At 34.7% G+C, this 22,057-nt stretch overlaps 2 protein-coding genes across 2 annotated transcripts; both read left to right on the top strand.

The window, feature by feature from the left end:
• The first annotated feature begins 6,563 nt into the window (after window positions 1-6,563).
• Window positions 6,564-15,795, top strand: LOC124368045 (zinc metalloproteinase nas-6-like). The gene is made up of 3 exons (XM_046825318.1): window positions 6,564-6,593; window positions 13,754-13,922; window positions 15,659-15,795. Exons 1-3 carry the CDS (start codon window positions 6,564-6,566, stop codon window positions 15,793-15,795), a joined length of 336 nt encoding a protein of 111 aa, XP_046681274.1.
• A 10-nt stretch (window positions 15,796-15,805) lies between these two features.
• On the top strand, window positions 15,806-22,057 carry LOC124367408 (zinc metalloproteinase nas-4-like). The gene is made up of 4 exons (XM_046824204.1): window positions 15,806-15,961; window positions 17,919-18,117; window positions 18,663-18,796; window positions 21,894-22,057. Exons 1-4 carry the CDS (start codon window positions 15,821-15,823, stop codon window positions 22,038-22,040), a joined length of 621 nt encoding a protein of 206 aa, XP_046680160.1. The 5' UTR covers window positions 15,806-15,820; the 3' UTR covers window positions 22,041-22,057.

Here is a 22,057-nt window from a genome sequence, read left to right on the forward strand (position 1 = left end):
TGAAGACATATTTTGTTTGTTAGTGACAAGGGTTTTATCGATAGACCAGTTTACAGTCGAGGCTAGCTGTTGGAGTGTCCAAGCTCCCTTAGCGTTAAAGGCTGTTGCTGGCATAGTCATGTTGGAGTAGGCGTACAGTTTACTGTATCAGTCCCTGGCCTCCTGTGACTCGAAGAGGCTACAAAAGAGCTACTTTCTAAGGTGACATGAACTGGTTGGTTTATACCTTCCAGTTGAACCTGTCACTGGGCACAGCCAAAACCGACGTGTCACTTAAATCTGGGCAACCTTATGGATGTCTTGGAGCGGCACGTCACTAACAGCAAATTTCGATTCTGGGGTGCAAGGAAAATTCGATAGGGCTACCCTACTGCGGGAGATGACTGTTGGAGACGTTGAGATTGGTTCCCTAAGATTCAAAGGTTCTTGCCAGCCTAGACATAAGGGTGTGCCACCCCTGCCTGTTTTGACTGGAGAGGCTGGTGCAGGACTGGCTTTCCCTTCTTCCGAGGACACATGACTTGAGATTAGTGCCCTAAACTTTTCCTCATTGGTCTTGACAGGAGGCAGCCCCCATCCCCAACCTTACACATTAATAATATTATGTCGTTTCGGAATTAGCGCAAACTTCATTATAGGACTAGGGTAATTAGGTCCTGATATGTTTCTTGTCCTAGGAGAACAAAGACAAGGTGACAAGATTGAGATATAGCGCTCGCTATCCCTCGTGATGGATCTCAACAGGAAGCGACCCCCAACCTTGTCCATCTGTCACTCCGGTGGTAAGAGACTATTTTGTTCTAAGTAAAACATTAATAAAACACAAATGGTTCAAGGTTTAGTTTCAAACCTTACACACCGTACACACTGGTATTCACGAGCAAAGTTCAAAAATATTAATTTTCAAAACAGATAACAAAGTGCCTCATGTTTGTTTTAATAACATCATTACAAATGTTAAATTGTTGCTTTAATAAAAAATGCAGGATTTTCGTTCATTGGCATGGTGACCAATAAAACTTCCTTCGCCTAATTAAAACAAAGGATATGGGACATGACCATCAATCCCATGTTGAGTGGTATCCATCATTGTCGGCCAAACTAGGTTATCAGCGGATGAGACCCATCAGGAGAACTGATAACGACTTCACGCTGTGTACACGATGTTCTGTTATCCTTACACAAGGATTTGCATACGAATGCGGACAAAGGTTATTTAAAGCTAATCTGCCCGTTCTCCGGTGGTCGTTGAAGTCCGTTTCCGTGATGGTGGGTTTTAGGTGTCCAAGTGGTCGTCTCTGGGGTGCGTTCGTCTTTGTTTTGTTCCTCGACCCCGGGAGAGCCGCCTTCATCGAGGAACCCCACAGGCAACCTATGCCACCTTCCTTTCTCACGTCTCCCTCGTACGGTAAGCGAAAGATGACTGAATTTCTGCACGTAATATTACACGTTTGAAGTACGCCATGCCACGTTTCGTGCAACAGGTTTTGCTGAAGGTTCATGTAAAATATCAAATCCGCAGATGAAACTTTTATCGCCATATCTTACCACAGTTTCACATTTTGTGTATTAAGTTGGGTTTAATGGTTACACAATAAAGGTCTAAACACCAAATAACTAATAAATGATGTTCCGTGTGTTGAGGTAACTAGGCAACATGTATTATTATGTGACACGTTAAACTGTCATATGTTTCAACTTAGTTTGTTTGCAGATTAATTAATATTCTGCGATTTTCGTCTTGTCATTACAGGGACATGAGCCGCCATTGTACTCGGTGCTTTCTATCTGGAACATTTCAAGTCAATAGGTCAGCACGTTCTGAGTGGACATACAGACGTGAAATTTATCCGACCCCTCGAGTGATATCTATATATATATATATATATATATATATATATATATATATATATATATATATATATATATATATATATATATATATAAAAGAAAGTCGTGTTAGTTACACTATTTATAAGTCAAGAACGGCTGATCCGATTTGGCTGAAAATTGGTAGGGAGGTAGCTAAGAACTGGGAGAAGGACATAGGGTACTTTTTATCCCGTTCCCGATTCAGGATTCCGCCCCACTGGTGTTTAAAAGTTACAGAAATACCCGTAAGAAATGCATTGCAGCAAACATATGTTATTAAGTGAAAGAGCATTTTCAAATTTAATCAGCTGTTCTTTGTAAACATATATATATTTTTTTCTTCTCTAATTGTTAGCTCTAGGCTAGTAGGCTTCGGGAAGTCCCATGCCGCCTTAATATACTATTTGTTTCTTGACGTAGGATTCTTGTAAGGATCTAGGTTATCTTCTCGCTAAGGGTCCATCAGGCTTCCTAGGTTGAAGCACCTTATCCAGGTTACATTTAAGTTACCAATATGCAGATAGTTACTTTGTTTTAAATAAATTTCTTAATTGAGTTCAGAAATTGAAGTAATTCTTTAAAAATCTCTAAATCATTTGACTGGAGAATTTTAGTTAAGTTTTGAACATTCATCCCATACTTATTCTTTATTAATTTTAAACCTTGGCTTCTAGCATGGTCATATGCAGGGCACGTAAAAAAGATACGTTCCAAAGTTTCACTATGACCTAAAGTACATCTCAGACATAGTGGAGTGAAATACTGACCAATAGTATATAAGTTTTTATTTATATTGGCGTGACCAAATCTTAGTCTTAGAATATTGATTATTTCCCATCTTTTCATTTCAACATTTTTGAACCATGTATATTTTGGTATCGTTACAACAACCTCTTTATACCATCGAGCTTTATCTACTCCCATAAACAGATCGTTACTTTTTGAGAAGTATAATTGTTTTTGGTACGCTTTGAAATCGTCTATGGATATATGTAATTGTTCTATTTTAGTGCCATCTTTGATTGCCTCTTTTGCTAATTTGTCAGCTTTTTCATTACCTGAAATACCTATGTGACTTGGAATCCACTGCAGTACAATATTTTTCTTCGATTCTAATATTTTGAATATTATTGAGAAGATTAGATTTTGTTTCGATAAACCTTCGAAGCTGTTTTCTATAGCACTTACTGCTGCCTGCGAGTCTGTTAATATAACAAAATCATTAAAGTCTAAATTATTTATATATTCAATACATTTTAAAATTGCTATTAGTTCGGCTGTATAACTTGACGAATACGGGTTTAAAGAGTATTGTCCTGATATATTGAGCAGCGGAATATAAAAGGCAGACCCCGTGCCATCTTTTGTTTTTGAACCATCTGTGAAAACACACAGATAGTCTTTGTATGTTGTGTTAAGTTTCTGTCTTATTGCCTGCAAAATAACTTTTTCATTTTGAAGATTCTTATTAATTTTACACTCATTGTAATCTGTTATATTTATACTGGTGCTAGGTTTTTCATTACTGCCAATCATAAAAAGAGGTTCTTTAAAATCCCATTGATTTTTATGTTCTTCATTAATAGAGAAATTAGGGTTCAACTGAGAAATGTTTTTAAAAGATTGTAAAAATAAAGGTATCTTCTTCTTTTCCCAATACTGCATATCCATATATGTCGAGTTTAAGTACATCAAACCGAAATAAGCAGGATGCTTACATTGAGTAATACTCTTGTAGATTAATCTTTCAGTCAACATATTTCTTCTTAGGCTTAAAGGTATTATTGCTGCTTCTGCATGCAAAGCTATAATGGGGGTAGATCTGAATGCTCCAAGTGCAATTCTTAATGCTTGATTTTGAACATTGTCTAGTTTATTCAATTCAACTTTGGCTATGTGTCCATAAAGAAAGCAACCATAATCTAACTTACTTCTGATAAGACTTTTGTAAATCTGCAGTACAAATTCTGGATGCGCTCCACTTGTTCTGCAACTAATTGATTTCAATATATTTAAATCCTTTAGACATTGTTGCAATATTTTATTAATATGAGTCTTGAAAGTAAGCTTATTATCTATAAGAATATCCAGAATTTTCATTGTATCAACTAGAGGTAATCGGTGTTCCTTTATAAAGTATTGTAGGTCAGGATCAACAACTCTTTTTCTGGAAAAGATAATTATACTACTTTTCTGGGCATTGAATTCCATGTGTAACATTTCAAAATATAGAATAGAATAGAATAGAATAGAACAGAATTTATTTTTGAAAATATTACAATAACACATTATATGCATTGGTATACACAATGTAATACATCAATAAAGTAACCTAAACATTATGTGTTTCATGAAACCCTCACAAAATTCCTCGTTGTTATTTATAACAGCATCATTATGATTAATACTATTGTTACCTTTTAACTTCTTCACTATTTTCCAAGCAAATGTACTTGATCTTTTGTCCCCAATATCTTGGCATAATTTTTCCCAATTTAATTTCTTGGCCAACTGAATTACTTCTCTAGCCTTCAATTGAGCTGTTTGATATGCACGGTAGTTAACTGCATTCATTTGCTTCTTGAATGTGGTGAATGCTAGCCGTCTTTGGGCAACAGCCCGGGAACAATTGTCTGTCCACCATAGTTTTGGTGAAAAAGCTTGCCTTGAATTATTTGTGGGAGTTTTAACTTTGGGAATAGATACTTCACTAGACTGTATAATAATATTATAGAGTTCACTCATTTTATATTCAGGAGAGATTGGTTGTAGCTCCCTAATTTTTGTTTCAATAGTCTTAGTGAAAAGTGGCCAGTTTGCTTTTTTAAAATTAAATTTATTGTTATTAATATTACTAAAATCTGGATTATACTGAAATGTAAGACTTGACACATTAAATTGTATACTTATAGGAAAGTGATCACTACCCATAGAGTCCTTACATATTTCCCATTTTTCCAGTAAAGCATGCATATTTGGTGACGCAAAAGATAAATCAAGGGTAGAAGCATGATGATCTAAGGAGGGAATTGTAGTGTGACTGATCATTAAACAAAATAAATAATGAATTGTTATATTCATGAAAAATATCATTTCCTCTTGTGTTAGGAGTAATTGCTCCCCAGTATGGATGATGAGCATTCATATCCCCACATAATAATGTAAAACCTTGATCTTGATTGAATAAGTACTGTTGCCAAAAACTTCTTTCAATTTTATTTGAAGGTTTACAATATATATTGTAAATGTAAATAGGTTTCTTAAAATTAGTTATTTTAATACAGATTAACTGTATTATATTGTTGTTGTAGCTAGATATTTTTGTACAGGGTGCGGCAGTCAATCCCGCATTTATAAATAGCGCGCAGGAGCGTAGGAGTGGTGGGGGCCGAGCAGCCAAGGTCACCATTGTGACGAGCTCCTCCCGTTTGTTTTCAATGGGGTGATCGTGACAGGCGGAGAGAAAAAGTGGGGATGGAGGGGCCCCTCCTGCCAACTAGAGATAGCCCGCGTATTAGAATAGTGGAATAAGCAGTCCGCGCGTTCTCGCTCTGTACTACTCTGAATTTAATAGAGCCTGGTGGTGTAATATGTATATGTATGTATATGTATAAATGTAATATATATATTACATTTTCAAAGCTGGATGCTGCAGGATGCAGCGCAATTAAATTTATTTCATTGAACCGTGATTTTACAACGTAATTAATGGCAGGCAATTACTCTTGTCTACATACAAATAAACCAATACAACGGAGTATCGAAATACCAAAAAAGACGTAAGGAAGTCTAATGTAACAAAGTAACTTCGTTACATTCAGTGGCGTAGCTATAAAACATTCGAGGGTGGATTAAACATCCAGGAGGATTAAAAAGAGCCCTACTTAGCATAGTAGTTAAAGAATTTATCTTCAGGGTCTCCAAACACAAAATCAACAATTATGTTGAGTTTTTTAATTGCATCTTTCGTATTAAAATGTAAACCAATAAAATTGTTTCGTAACATTATATTTGGTTCATTGCATTTTCCAACTGCCTTAATCAAATAAATATAATTTGTAGGTTACATTACTATTAGTTAGAAATTATTCGATAATTTCCATGTACTATAGATCAGATCAGCATTATAATCGCGTACGCCAGACGACACAAAATGACACTTATCAGGCTTGGTCGAAGTAGACGCCATAAAGAAAGCTATGGGATTGCCGACTTTAACATCATTGCATTGGAAAATGAATGGCAAGTGTTATCTTCTAAAGCACAAGAATTTTATTCAGTGAAAAAAAGTTAAAGAATGCAACTGTTGTGTACTTTTGTGCCTACATTGTAATTCCTGTTTTCATGAATACATATGCTCGTGTATGGACAATAGTATAAAAAACGACATGTGCAAGCATATCCATTTGGTGGCTCGCTCACTCTGTAGCAAAACCGATGACTCACCTTTGGAAATGTATGAGACTGGGGATTTGAAAATGGACATCGATGATAATACAAACTTAAAAGAGGAAGTATTAAAGGAAATTTCATGTGACAAAATCAACACTCCTAATGACGAGGCCCGCACAAAGAGAATATACGAAAAAAATGACATCCTGATGGAATATATGACAAGAAAAACAACTACTTCAGACCAAAAAGAATATATTGATAAACATTTCACACAAATGTTAACTACACTAGAGGCAATGGCCACTACTGCGCAGATACCAGTTAAGGTAAGTCCAATCACTTTATGACCAGTTTTAATTAAACCACTATTTATTGTTTAGTAGTAACATTTAAATTGAATTAAATTTAAAACAAGTAATAGTAGCTCAAAACTATGCCACGGAAAATTCTGTCAAATTTATCGAATTTATGTTTTAGGAAGAAGAGTGTAACAGGCAACCAGGTAATAGCAATATTACCAAACAAAGGAGTTATGTTTCCACGAAGAAGAAAAAAAAATCCTCGCAGAGAAGCCTCACAGAGGAGAAAAAGTTGGAGATTTGCCTGGACTTAAGCCTTCTGAGTAACAATGGCAGACTTCAATAAATTGTATAAATTTGTATAATTGTATCATAAATCTGTACAGTAATATAATATAATTAGGATAATTTTGTATTTATTAATTATGTCACGTGCTATGTTAGGTATTTAAGTCAGGTAGTTGTCATTGATTTTGTCATATTTCTATAATTATGTTTTTGGTTAAGTAATTATTAATTTATTTACTACAAATTAAGGACTCCACATTATAATATGTTGCTTTTGTCCTATTAATTTGAATATATTCCAATATCACAAAAAGATAACTGGATATGGTTATAATTTATATTTATGGCATTTTATGTATACTGAATTAGCTTTAGACTTTGAAAATTATATAATGTGTTTTTTATTCAAATTTGTTTTATTAAAGCTTAGTTTAAATGGGTAGATTTATCGTATTTGAATTTATTTGTTAATTTCATTTGCTTGAGTGTTGTTTTCTTTTGTTTTTCTAAGAAAGTTGGAGCCTCTACACAGGCAGTTCCTTGCCTTTTGAGGTCCTATTTTGTTTTCTTGAATTTTGTTTATTGATGTACCCTAGCTTTATTAAAATAAAAAAAGACATGTTCATATTTCTTTAATAAAAAGTAACATTGTTTTATTTTTATTCTCATGTCAATTGTGTCTACAACTAAGGAGCAATGTTTGTGTTTGTGCTTAAGGTATAAATGATGTTTATATAATTTTACTATTGTACATATTTTCAAGAAAATAAATAATTTTTCTATTCTATTCTAGATTATGACATTTTATTCGTTGTGCACCATCTCACATTTTGTAAAGTATCTTTGGAGTTATAAAGAAAGTTCAATATTAATATAATTAATTCGATATAATTTCTATGTTTTGCAGATATGTTCGGATATAAAACGACTCATTAATTCGGATATAAAACGACTCATTAATTCGGATATAAAACGACTCATTAATTCGTAAGATAATAGAAATCAGAACCGTTCCGAACTGAGGTCGCTATCAGCCGCATGTACAGGGTTTGTCAGGAATGTTCGGGATTTATCGGTACTGCTCGGCTCTGCCCCCACTCTTTCTCTCCGCCTGTCACGATCACCCCATTGAAAACAAACGGGAGGAGCTCGTCACCATTGTGTTCTCCTATTCATAGCATTTCAGTAGACATGGAGCCGTGGACTAAGCAACAACGTTCGTTTGCCGTGAAAGCTTTTTATCAAAGTGGTAGCTATGTAGCCGCTATGCGTCGTTTCCGAGCGCATTTTCAAATTAATCGCAATAGACCAGTGCCTTCGGTAAACGCAATTAAGTTGTGAGTCGAAAACTTTGAAAATATTGGTGAAACGACAAGGAAAAGAGGTGGCAGTGCGAGATCAGTGCGAACTCCAGAGAATATTGAACGCGTTCGAATTGCTGTGGGAAGAAGCCCTCGGAGATCAGCGCGTCGACAGAGTACGGCACTTGGAATTTCTGACAGAACCGTCAGAAGAATTTTGAGGTTAGATTTACATCACCATCCTTACAAAATTCAAGTGGTTAACGCTTTGAATGAGAATGACTTTGATGCTCGACTGCGTTTCTGTAACCATTTTTTGGAAATGATTGAAGAAAATGGTGAGCTTGTTCACAACCTCTGGATGAGTGACGAGGCGCATTTTCATTTATCGGGATATGTGAACAAACAGAACTTTAGGTATTGGAGTGACCAGAACCCGCAACAATTACATCAAAAACCTCTCCATTCATCTAAGGTAACAGTTTGGTGCGCAATGTCCTCGTCGGGTATCATAGGCCCTTATTTTTTTGAAAACGAAAGAGAGCAATCTGTTACCGTGAATGCTGAGCGCTATTCGACAATGTTAAGGACATTCTTCATTCCTCAGCTTCGGCAACATGAAGTGAATGAAGAAACGGACCGTTTACACCCGTACACAGAAGGAAATTAAATCAGAAGTCCACTAATAATACACAGTAATACAGATCACTGGAAAACTACAGCAAAGACCGCTAGTTAGGCTACTTCACCAAAGTTCGACCGGGGTAATGACTGACCACTATAACCTAACCTCTCATTAAGCGTCCAACTGAAAATAAGACAAAATCCATAAATAAATCCAAATAAACTCACAGTTTATCTCTCATTAACAGTTTGACTGTGAAGTTAAAAGTTAAAGTAATGAATCACAATAATTAACACCAAAAACGAAACTAAATGATCAAGATTAGATCACTTGACATGTGTGGTATTTGTACCTATACCAAATATTGAAAATATTGTAAACATATATAATGCGAGAAAAGAAATATATTTTTTATAATTTAATTATTATTTTAAATTTCTTTACACTTATAGTTTGAAAGCGTAGAGTAAGCTTAAGAGAAACAGCAAATTTTGTTTTAACTGTTTCTGCAATCACTGTTAAACATAGACTTTACTATCCAGATAATACAATTCAAATTTGACGTAAAAATTCACCTTTAACTGTGTGATCTGCCGCCGACCTGTAGTTTGCCCAGTGGGAGACAAAAGAAGGGATCTTCGTTCTTGAGTTCGCGGCGAGGAAAGGTCGAACTTTAGAAATAAAACAGCGAAGTCGGAATAAAATCTTACTTGTTTAATTTCGAACGTTTGTGATTAGAGATTTAGGTTAAGATAACAAAAGATTAAAACTAATTGAATTAAAAATTAACACATGATTGAAAATTTAGAATTTGGCTCTAGAACAATAGAATTAGAGAATTGTAGAGAGAGGAGCCGAATTATGATCTACCGCATCCCGAACCAATTTTACGACTCCCTGCTCTAAGATCGCCTCCAGTGATGCCCCTTCCCTTCTCTCTTGGCCCCCGACCAATCAGAGCGCCAGTTCTTCCCTGGTGGTTGCCCATCAGGTGCTGCCGCCAACGATTCACCCAGTAATTAACAAAACTACATGGTACTTTGGACGGCTCGAGGCCTGCGTTGAACACAGCTCTTCGCTGATGTCAGCGGATTCCTAACACGTGTCTGCGGCAACACCAGGTCGTTAGCTTTAGTTTAATGCACCTGCAGGCTGTGGAAAATTCCCTGTCCCCTTCCTCCGAAGTCGGCTCAGCGCCTATATTTCGCTATATTATTCCGGATGGCACTTAATGTGTACGGTGGCATTATTACACCTTGTGGAGGTCTTGACTTCCATTCTAAATAGTGATTGGAAGTAGTCATTAAATTAATGTTATGTAAATTTTCGCAGAATTCTCAGTTTAATATTAGTTTAAATTAATTTATTTGTTGAAGCTTTGGGCGTTAACACCGAGGTGTCACAACTGCAATATTTATCTAATATAAACCACGCTCGTGCTTGATCAGAAGAGCAATGCAGATATCAAAATTACTATCTTACGTTGGCTACAAATATAAAGAATGTTATAAAACCAACCTTAGTTGTTTTTTTTTTGACAGAAATATGGTTCTCGAAACTCCGTGTGTACATATTCTCTCGATCGAGACAACATAGCAAGCTCAATCATGGCATTGGAGATATAATTAATTTGATCCAGAAGTGATACACGCGCAAAGCCTAAAATAAAAACCATACGCAATTTCGCTTAACATCTGAAGCTCATAATCATTAGACTGTAATAATATGTACCTAAAATATGCCTATTTTCTTTTCAAAATTACATTGAGTGCCATCATTTATTACATTGTATGTGCGCTAATGAATTCCAACTTTTTGACTCCTGTCCACGATGGTCTAATATAGTTCAATTGTATACAAAAATCATAGAATATTGGAGAAACATTCCAATTGTTTCACAGGTGCATATTGAGGCTGTTTTTACATTTAAATCTGAAATAGATCATGAGCTTGGAGTATCTTTCAGTGACTATAATTTATCTCAGAAGGGTAATAACGACGTTCAAAAGAAATATGCCTCCTATGTCCCAATTTTTCTGTAAGAAATCGTGTGCGAAGCCGTGGGTATCTGGGTATTTGGTTTTAATTGGTATTTTATTGAAAATCAATAGTTTTCGTTATAAAATATTACGAATTTATTGACGAATTAGCTGTTACCCGCAGCCAATCGCGCATAATTGCTTTTACTAAGTAATATAAGGACTTCGGTTCTTAAGATTTGCGTGCGAAGCCGTGGGTAACAGCTAGTACTTCACTAAAGCTCAGCCAATAAATGTATATTTTGTACGGGTGATGATTTGCTTGTTTATTTTAACAATTTTCTGTAACTGATTTGGAGCATTGCTTTATGTCATTCAAATGAGTCTGCATTTGTTGTCTTTCAGTAGTAGTAGGTCTAACGTTCTTTTAGATTGTGTGATATTAATTTTTATTTATTTTTAATTATACTGTCGATACGTTGTATGGTGTAACTGTTGAAATGGTGATATTTTCTATTTAGTTTAATTCTTTATCGTGTGTATCAATATATAGTTATAGATTTTTTCATAAAGTTGTGTGATTAAATTCATTGATGATAAATGTATTTATTACTTGTAATTATCATATTTTTAAAAGTAATTAGTAAATCTTGTAAAATGTAGTTTTTTAATTTTCGTGTGTAAATTTAATGGTAGGTTAAAATTAATTGAACAGTTGCACAGAATGTTATTTTCATATTGTTCCAAGAATCATTTCCAACATCGTGGGATGGGTTGATTCAATGTGCATGTGACATGTAGCTCTACTTACCTTCCTCCTAGTGCAGCATCTGGAATCTGCCGCTGTCACAGACTTGACTCTTGGAATCTGGAGTCATGATCGCCTGAAGAGATACGACAAAAAATTAGCAACGAAGAAGCTCAAAATGAACTATTTATATAGTTTTGACATCAGACACATCTAGACTACAAAATATAATGTAATATATAGATGAAGAAATATTCTCATTGTCTCATCAGGTTGTGCATCTTGATTACATCACAATTTTTTATACACTATCATTGGAGCAGCCGGGTTTTCTACACACATTTCTCCTAGATTACAATATATATTGAAGGCTAGATGTCTCTCAACGATGTAAAGAGTTCATGTTGAGCTCCTGAAGGACGCTGAGTTTTTTGGATCTCTTCAGATGAACAAGACTTAAAATTCCAAGAGTCAAGTCTGTGCCAGCGTCAGATTTCAGATGATGTACTAAGAGAAAGGTGAACTGGAGCTAAATGTATCATGCACAGAGGTCGAGAATACAAATATATACACAAACAACCTCTAATTAATTAATGCATTTTTCCACCAAGAAAGTTTATATCTTATGGCCAGTGATATAAATCGCCACCTGGCAGCGCTGCAAAAGATAGTTTCAAAATGCCTGAACATTATAAACTGCAATTACGAGACAGTTACATATATTAAATAGCCAAACACTATATGAAGGCGCTAAGTTATGATGTATATTTGTCTTTTAAAATACATTTCTGGGTGGACCTTAAAGCTTGAGCATGAGACCACATTATAATAAAGAACAGTACGTGTACAATGGCTATAAACATACACTTTTGACAGATTTTCTTGATCTTGGCAGCAAGGTAAACTCTACATCAGCGTTGGAAATATAATTTACTTGAACCAGAAGTGCTCACACATGGGCGAAGCTTACGAAAAGCGTGCGAAGTCGCGGGAAACAGCTAGTTTGTTTACAATTTGCATATACCTGTTTGCTTGCATGTCTGAATGCAGTAATAAAAAGGTGAATTTTAATGTAATTTTCATGATTGCAGTTCTAATGGTTACTATATGGTAAACTTTAAATACTCGTTTATCTAAACGCTTCGATCTTTGTGTAAACGAATCTATCAGGGAATGGTAAAACATGTTGTTCAACATATGTGGTAAATGATGTGCCGCTGATGTTCAACATTAGTTTTTGCTTTACTCAGTATGTGTTCTAATGGGATTTATAAACCAGTTAAACTTAAACTCTTTTGGGGACTTTAAATTAACTTAAGTTTAGTAAAAATTAAATATAACACCCATAATAATTCAACATTAACAGTACAAACCTATTGTGTTAAATTTTATTATTTTTTCTCAGCTGTTGCGATACAACACAATTTAGATCGAATTTGGATGGGATGTCCATTAATAATACATACTTACGGTTTTATACTTCCACTATAAAGTCGTATTTGGATCAAACCAGTTTTCATCCATCACTTGCAGCACAACCCTTATTTTTATACACTGTGCGGAAATTAATATTTAAACTGTAGGAATTTATATCATTGAATCATTTTCTATTATCTTTATTCTCCTATTATTATTTACTCCTTCGATTATGTCACTAACTTTGCCAAATCTAAATCCATCACGGTGTTTTGTGCTATAAATCTTCTTTCCAATCATCAGGATCCGGTAACAAGCTAGATTGCCTTCGAGAATTTTCTCGTAGCTCTGCCTTATTTTCTGCCTAGCTCCTAATCTAATAAAATATAATCTCAAATAACAAATTTACGAACTTTACCAGTGGTACGAGACTGTATACTGTACGATTAGGTGCTATGAGACCTTACCTTCTACTATAAAATTACTTTCACATATAATTTTCACTTTATTATTACCGGTCATCAAACTTACTAAACCAAATCTAGCCTAGCCTACACTAGCCTAATTTAACCTAACCGAGTCTATCCTAGGCTAGCATAACATAACATAACTAATCGAACCTAGCCTACTCTAACCTAACCTATCCTAGCCTAACTTTGCCTAGCCTAGCCTAATTTAACCTAACCGAGTCTATCCTAGGCTAGCATAACATAACATAACTAATCGAACTTAACCTACTCTAACCTAGCCTAACTTTGCCTGGCCTAGCCTAACCTAACCTAGGTTAGCCTAGCCTAGTATAGCCTAACCTAACCTAACATTAATGTTAGGGGTTGGTGTGTCCAGACCAGCAGAACTTGTTCTACCCTGAGCTGCTGTCACGGCAGTACCAAGGGGACATCCTGATGCCGGCCCACGACGATTCCCGGAATGCCATCACTCTCGATAACTACAAGTGGCCCAAAGGAATCGTTCCTTATGAGTTCAACTCAACGTTTGGTGAGTAAGTTAATATTGTCCAGGCAACGTTGTGTTGTTGGCTCAACAAACTAATATCACTGAATAGGTTAATAATTTTGGTCCGTTATATATAAAATGAAATAGCCCTTCCAGCTCAGTCAGAAGAATTAATTTACTTTCAAGGGATATTTCCATCTAATCAATATCATGAAAATGTTCGTGATAAAATATTGTATAATATACAATATTTTACAATATTTTTTTTAGCCTAATAGGCTACAAAATGTTTAGGAAATGTTACAAGCATCCCATACCACTTTTTGGCTTTCTCTTTGATTATAAATAATGGAGTTATAGACTGTTTTAAAGTTTGAATGGCCATCATATTGAACTAATTAGCGTACCCAGCTGGTTAACGAATTCAAGAAAGATATTTATAAAATTAAGTGTTGCACTTTCTGGGGCTGTTTGGGAGAGGGATCTTGTCTATAAGCCACGTTATATAGCATATGTACATGGTGTTAAACAAGTTCCGCACGGGGTTTATAATTATACAGATAAGGGAATAAAACTTAGTACATCATTACTGCACCTATAAATCTACTTTTAGAAGTGACTACCATTTTTTGGTCATGTTCTGGCCCGCAAGGAGTCAGAAGGAGATTTAAATGAGAGCATAGGTCGATAACATAGCTGATACCTCTCAATGTAGGCCTACATGCTTTTTGCTCCTGGCTTGTGCAAGCGTACCTTTAAAGTGACTGTGCTTGTTTATAAGTGGACGGATTTCGTTGAAACAAGTACAGTTTGAATTGTAATGAATTCCTTGAAATAGTTGGTATCAAGTAATTTTTATAACTATACTGGATACAAACAGACGCCATTTCGTTAATATAAAAGAAAATTACATAATTATGTTTTTAATTTTCCTCTTATCTATTCAAACCTGTGTGCCAAATTGTGTTTTTTTAGCTCAACACGTTTTAGAGATAATATTAATGGTTTTAAACAAAAATACAAATTGGCGTCTGGTGGCTAAACGAGTCATTCTTCGACCTATGATTATATGACATGCTTTGTTTTACATGATGAGCACTATCATACAAACAAGATTGGGAAATCCTTTCCTAATATTCAAACTTCGAAAATAATTACTTTATTATTATTGAATAACTACTTGCCTAATCCACCAAATGGTGTTTTCTGTTTTCATTTTAGAATGACTTGTAACAAGTTGAAATTTAGTGTAGCCTATAGCTTTATAACTTAAATATTTAATTGCATAGAAAGTTACAATTTTACGAGCTATCTCTCGAAATGGTTGCTTCTTTAAATTGTAAGTATAAATATTTTAAAATACATATGATACAAATAATTACAGGTAGATTAAAATCCAAAAATATAAAGTTACAAAAAAACGGTTAATAAATAAGGGTGATAATTTTCTTTAAAAACCGAGTGCTAAACGATATTAACTGTTAATAAAAGCTAATTTAGTACAAATAATCTGCCTAAAATGCTAAAAATTAAGATTGGCACATATACATTGCTTTTTAAGGCATTCCATTTATAATACATCTAGTTCGCTATATTAAAAATAAATCACTACATTGCATATGTATCTATTCACAACAGTGAATCCATGCAAATAAATGTCAATTAAAAAAAAATTATTATTCAACTATTTTGTTTTTAGAAAAAAATAACATAATTATGAATGTCTTGCAATAGTTATATTAACGTGTAATAATTCAATGATGATTTTGGGACTGAAGATGATCCAGAAGAGCAGAAGACGGTCCGCAAAGCCATGGACGCCATAGAGAGTAAAACCTGTATAAAATTTGTGACGCGAGAAAGTCAAGCGGAATACATCAGCATCAACCGAGAAAAGGTAATCAAATATACTTAAAACTATAAGAAAATATTATTACCAGATGATAACATTATTAACTGAAGATGATCCAGAAGAGCAGAAGACGGTCCGCAAAGCCATGGACGCCATAGAGAGTAAAACCTGTATAAAATTTGTGACGCGAGAAAGTCAAGCGGAATACATCAGCATCAACCGAGAAAAGGTAATCAAATATACTTAAAACTATAAGAAAATATTATTACCAGATGATAACATTATTAACATGTTCTTATAGGATCCTTTGTTTTACTTCAGGAAAATGAGTCTTAACCCATATAAGTAGTTTAATGTTTTCACTGTTGCCATCTCTTGGTATTATTCTAACTAATTCAGTGCATTTTTTCGAATTCCTTTATTCTAAATTTTTCACGTTACCAACATAGTTATTCACTATCCAAATGTTCTTCATTTATACTAACAGTAACAACTAATTAGTTTTAGACCAACGCGATGTTAAAATATGATGGAGCCCTGTGGTAAGCGAGTCATATTAGTCATACTATATGTGACAACAACAAAAATACTTATACATATATATGAAAAACTAACGTCTCCAGTCAAAGAGAGTCTACTAGTAACAGGTATTTTTATTGCGTCATGAGACACAAGTACTGTATATAAAATTTAATCTTTGTAGGACACCGGGAAGTGGTAAAATAAAATTCCGCATTTTTGGAGGACACACAACATTTTCAAAACCACTATAATGAAACTTCCTTTCCACATTGCACCAGTACCCAAAGGATATCTCCTTATATAGACTAAAATAATAGAAGGAGGTCCTGAATTTTTATTTACTGTTTAGGCCTATACGTTACACATATTACAATAACATTTGAGACAACAAAACGAGACATTACTTTATTCATAGCAATGATGTGAGTGATTATTTGTATGCTTATTACTATACAAGGCACGAGTACGACAGCTTACGTACCGCGTAACACGTTTCGCTGTTTCTAGGCCATACTAGTTTTATCGACGGTATTCTGGTTCACCCCATTGTCCAAAAACAGTTTTTACCTATCTAACACTAAAATAAGAAAGGTTACTCTTCAACATGGGGTAACTCCACGCACCTTGCCAGATGAGAGACATCCCATAGAGACACACACCTCCATCGAAGTAGATCTTGCCCGTGCAGAAATGAAGTTGAATTCATCATTTCATTTCAAAGGTATAGCCCAATCTACCACAGAAAATCAGGTATACTGTATTCGCTGAAGTTCAGCCAAATTCCATTCCAACATCGTCAAAACCGATATTGCTTACTTAGAAATGGAGCTTCGTCAAACATTTCGAATCTATTCTAGCTATTTCGTTCTTCAGATATCGTGTGGGCAGACAAAATAATTTTGGCCAGCTATTGAATGACGAAGTTTGCTGATGCTCAGCCAATTATATTTACAGGTATCCAAAATAATTTACATTCAGAATATACTAAATGTTAGATTGAATCAGTTTAAGAAGTATAGCAAAATTTGAAAAAAAAAACACTTGTTGAAAACGTCAGATATCTTTGAAAACCCATAGGAAACGTTATATTCAAAGCGTAAAGTTTTCAAATATAAATGTAGGACTTTGCAAATGCTTGTTGGAACAAAGAAAACCCTATGATATCTTTGAAACGCATAGACAACGTTATCTTTGAAACGTATAGTTAAAGTTTTCAGATATAAATGTAAGACGTTGCAAATGCTTGTTGAAACAAACAAATTACAATGGGATGAAAGAGTTCTCTTCTCGGCTCCCGTTTCTAGTTGATTGCCAACAGCATTTGGTCTCCTTGTGCTGCACAAAGCAGCTGAGGCCAGTTTATTGCCTACATTATAGTTTGCTACACCATTTTACAGGAATTAGTGTAATTAGATGTAGTTATGTGGTTTTAACAAAGATTCTAGATTGATTTGTAATCAACCTGGAAAAGCACATAATTTTTCAATTCCATATTGTGGAACTCTAAAGAAGATATAATAACCTGCAAATGAACTCTTAGATAACAAAGGATGAATCGTCAGCGAATAACACATTCTATACCACTAAAACGATTCTTATTCACATGAAAGTACTTCATCAAACATTTGGAATCTAATTTTTTTAGAGGCATTGGATAATTTCAGGACCAAGGCTGTTACGCTATGATCGGATATCGGCCTAAGCTGGGCAAGCCGCTTCCTGTGAACTTGCAATCTCCGGAGTGTCTGAGGCATCAAGGCACAATACAACACGAACTTCTCCATGTGCTAGGGCTGATGCATGAACAGGCCAGGCCTGACCGGGATACGTACGTCAAGATACTCTGGGACAATGTGGAACCTCGTAAGCATATAATTTTATTTTCCCTCACTACATAAATACTATTTAGACATTTTTATTTATATCTGAGAGCAATTATATTACTGTTTTATTTATGAAAATGACCGTATTACACAAAAGCGTGGTCGTTGCTGTGATTCATTCGTCAAGAACGGAGCTGATACTTTGGTTTTGCACAGGAAGCGGCTTGTGGTTGAGTGGCGAAATGCCAATATTGTAATTCCATCCATTTTTATTTAACTACTCTTTTTGGTATACTTCTTTATACCTCACAAAATTAATGTTCTTTTGAACTTTTCAGTAGTTACAAATGCCTTAAGTTTGTTAAACTTACGGAATAAATGTTTGGCCAGGTCGTTATAAGTAAAGTTGGGAGTCTCTCTAGGTTCTATCTTCGGACATTTTCTTTTCATCATTTGTAAAATAATGACAACACAGTCCCACTCAAAAACATTGAGATATTTATTTGTTTGCAGATTAAGCCACCAATTATCTTAGGTAGACGTTTATATATTTTACAGGGTATATCCATAAAAATGTTGTTCTAGAATACAAAAATGACTTTGGAAAAGCGAGAAAGACTGAAGTGACAACATTTGATGTTCCATACGACTACCGGAGTGTTATGCACTATCCGAAGTACGCGTTTTCAAAAAACGGGAAGGACACCATCGTGGCTGTTGTAAGTATATACATTATGTAAAAATTTCAAGATTTAGACTTATACACAGTTTAATCACTGAATAAACATTTATAATCTTCCAAAACACACGAGCCTGGTTAGTTTTTTATAGATAATTTTTTGACCATCTTAAAAGTATACTCAGGTAAAAAGTATTTAACAGATTAAAACAACTATATATTATTATGTACGTAAAAGTCATCTTTGTACTGGCAAATACGTACAATAAGTAGGTGTTATAAATGTAAACAGAGTTTACGATCACATGAGCGCTCTTTATATTTATAATTAATATGTACGCATGTATTTATCAACTTATATGGTCTAACAACAAATGGAAGATAGGGACAGAGTGGTCTCCTCGTCTACATCTCTTTCTATTGCGAGGCAGAAAATAAGAACCGAACTCAAATGTTGATTCATTTAAAGTTACGCCATGCTTCTAAAGTCTTTTGAGAACCTTTTCCAGTGTTTATTGTAAGGATTAGCCTCACCCCATCGCCAACATTTTTGATCTTCTATTTTCTCTTGCCAACAGGTGGTTCACTGATGTGTCCTTGCACTACCCACTGTAATCTAGTTCTTTATTCACATTCTTATCCATTTCTATCACCAAAAATCACAAAGTAAGAGTTGTTGTTTGGAAACTGTTATCACTAACATCACTAACGAGAGATTTCTGGAATGGTTTACCACTAAACGGTCTTCCCTAGCAAGTAGTCTGCTATTAAGGTATTGGTTAGAGTTCATATTTACCTTGAAACTGTTGTTTCCCATGAAAATTAACACATTGGGTGTTTTACTTCATCGGGAAAATATTCTATATACAGGATGTTCACAAAAGAGTGTTATAAACGTCTGTGGGTATTATTATTAATAATTTCAAAAAGCAAGTGTCATACAAACATAGGTTGAGAAAAAATGCCTCGTTTAGCTAATAGCCGCCATTTTGCAATTTTTATTAAACACTGTTGTTATGTCTAAAACTACTTAAGTTAAAGAGACAAAATTTGTCACATAGGTTCAAAAAGATCAGAGGAAAATAAAATAAAATAGTTGTGTCATTTTCTTTAATATTAACAAATGTATAAAGTCAAATAACAAAAGAAACCATTATAGTTATTGAAACTGTACTAGGTACCAAATATTTTAAAATGTTTATTACAATTCCAACGGTACTTGTTTCAACAAAATCTGTCAATGTACAAACGAGCACGATCTGTTTTAAAACTAATCAGGTATAACACAAATTTACAAGATACTAGCGATTATGAAATTTCTACAATAATTCCAACGGTACTTTTCAACGAAATCGGTCAACGCATAAGCGAGCACGACAACTAAAGATACGCTTGCACAAACCGGGAAAGCCAAACAACTGTGTCTTTGTCTCATTATTATTTGACTTAATTTTTAACAGACACCATTATTTAATACTAAAGAAAATAACACAATTATTAAAAAAAACTCTTAGTTATTCAAACCCAAGCTATTTGGTTAGTTAGCTTTACTACTTTAAGATATATTTTTTTAGAAAAATACACAATGGCGGCTGTGTGTGTGTGTTTGTGTGTGTAGTATTAATGATTTAAACCTTACTTAAAATATGTACTAAAAGATTTAAAATGCATTATTTGTTTAAATTACCTAATTATGCAAATATTGTGTTTGTATTCTTAAACTTTCTTAGTATAAGTTTTCAGAAGAAAAATTATTAACATTTCACTTTACACACACACCTATCTGACATTTTCCATGGAGTATAATGAATAAAATACATATATATTTAAATCCCATTTATTATACAGAACTTTTAATTTAATATTTCAACAGTTCTTAGTTGAGGAAAAGGTGAAGCAATACAACATTTTTAAATTTTTATTTTCCTCTAAAAGTGTTCGTTTACTGAAATAGGTATTAATACATCTTTGATTGTATTAGTTACGCAGGAGATAAATCATTCATACGGACGTGGTGTGTTACAAGTTTTCGTTTACTTAAGTCCATGAAATAGGTATTAATACATCTTTGATTGTATTAGTTACGCAGGAGATAAATCATTCATGCGGACGTGGTGTGTTACAAGTTTGCTTTTACTTAAGTTCATGAAATAGGTATTAATACATCTTTGATTGTATTAGTTACGCAGGAGATAAATCACTCATGCGGACGTGGTGTGTTACAAGTTTGCATTTACTTAAGTCCATGAAATAGGTATTAATACATCTTTGATTGTATTAGTTACGCAGGAGATAAATCATTCATGCGGACGTGGTGAGTTACAAGTTTGCATTTACTTAAGTTCATGAAATAGGTATTAATACATCTTTGATTGTATTAGTTACGCAGGAGATAAATCATTCATGCGGACGTGGTGAGTTACAAGTTTGCATTTACTTAAGTCCATGAAATAGGTATTAATACATCTTTGATTGTATTAGTTACGCAGGAGATAAGTCATTCATGCGGACGTGGTGTGTTACAAGTTTGCATTTACTTAAGTTCATGAATAAGGTATTAATACATCTTTGATTGTATTAGTTACGGAGGAAATAAGTCATTCATGCGGACGTGGTGTGTTACAAGTTTGCATTTACTTAAGTTCAGGAATAAGGTATTAATACATCTTTGATTGTATTAGTTACGCAGGAGATAAGTCATTCATGCGGACGTGGTGTGTTACAAGTTTGCATTTACTTAAGTTCATGAAATAGGTATTAATACATCTTTGATTGTATTAGTTACGCAGGAGATAAGTCATTCATGCGGACGCGGTGTGTTAGGTACCGGGGGTTGTTTCAGTTAATTCTAACGTCCACCGCTAGGGCTGCGCCACGTGGTACCGGGGGTTGTTTCAGTTAATTCTAACGTCCACCGCTAGGGCTGCGCCACGTTACTCGGATTGTTACCATTCTACTAGGCTTTCTCTCCACAGATGGCAGTCCAAGCGCTCAGTTTTTCCATGCCTCAGTGTTCAGCATTGGATGAGTTATCTCTTATGTAACTTATGCGATCAAAGGATACAATTTGCATAGAAAACGTTGTATCCCTTCTCCGGCCTATATGTGTAGTTGTATAGTGTAATGTGTGACCACAGTCCCGGGGGAGTGGGCTGTTGGGACTGTTACAGGGACAACGGGACGACCCCAGTATAGACATGGGACAGCGGGAAGCAGCCACAGATGGGGATCTGGAGAAGATCCGCAGAATGTACAAATGTCCCACTACTGGGGGTTCCAATTAAACAAATGATACATCGCA

The sequence above is a fragment of the Homalodisca vitripennis genome, chromosome 8, assembly GCF_021130785.1.
Source record: "Homalodisca vitripennis isolate AUS2020 chromosome 8, UT_GWSS_2.1, whole genome shotgun sequence".
NCBI classification, from domain to species: Eukaryota; Metazoa; Arthropoda; class Insecta; order Hemiptera; family Cicadellidae; genus Homalodisca; species Homalodisca vitripennis.

Bases quoted from the DNA above. Each gene is read 5' to 3' on its own strand.
- LOC124368045 (XM_046825318.1), top strand. From the start codon at position 6,564: ATGGCCACTACTGCGCAGATACCAGTTAAG. The intron at 6,594-13,753 runs GTAAGTCCAATC...CATTAATGTTAG, and splicing joins CTGCGCAGATACCAGTTAAG to GGGTTGGTGTGTCCAGACCA. The intron at 13,923-15,658 runs GTGAGTAAGTTA...TTGGGACTGAAG, and splicing joins TGAGTTCAACTCAACGTTTG to ATGATCCAGAAGAGCAGAAG.
- LOC124367408 (XM_046824204.1), top strand. From the start codon at position 15,821: ATGATAACATTATTAACTGAAGATGATCCAGAAGAGCAGAAGACGGTC. The intron at 18,118-18,662 runs GTAAGCATATAA...ATGTTGTTCTAG, and splicing joins CTGGGACAATGTGGAACCTC to AATACAAAAATGACTTTGGA. The intron at 18,797-21,893 runs GTAAGTATATAC...GTGTGACCACAG, and splicing joins AGGACACCATCGTGGCTGTT to TCCCGGGGGAGTGGGCTGTT.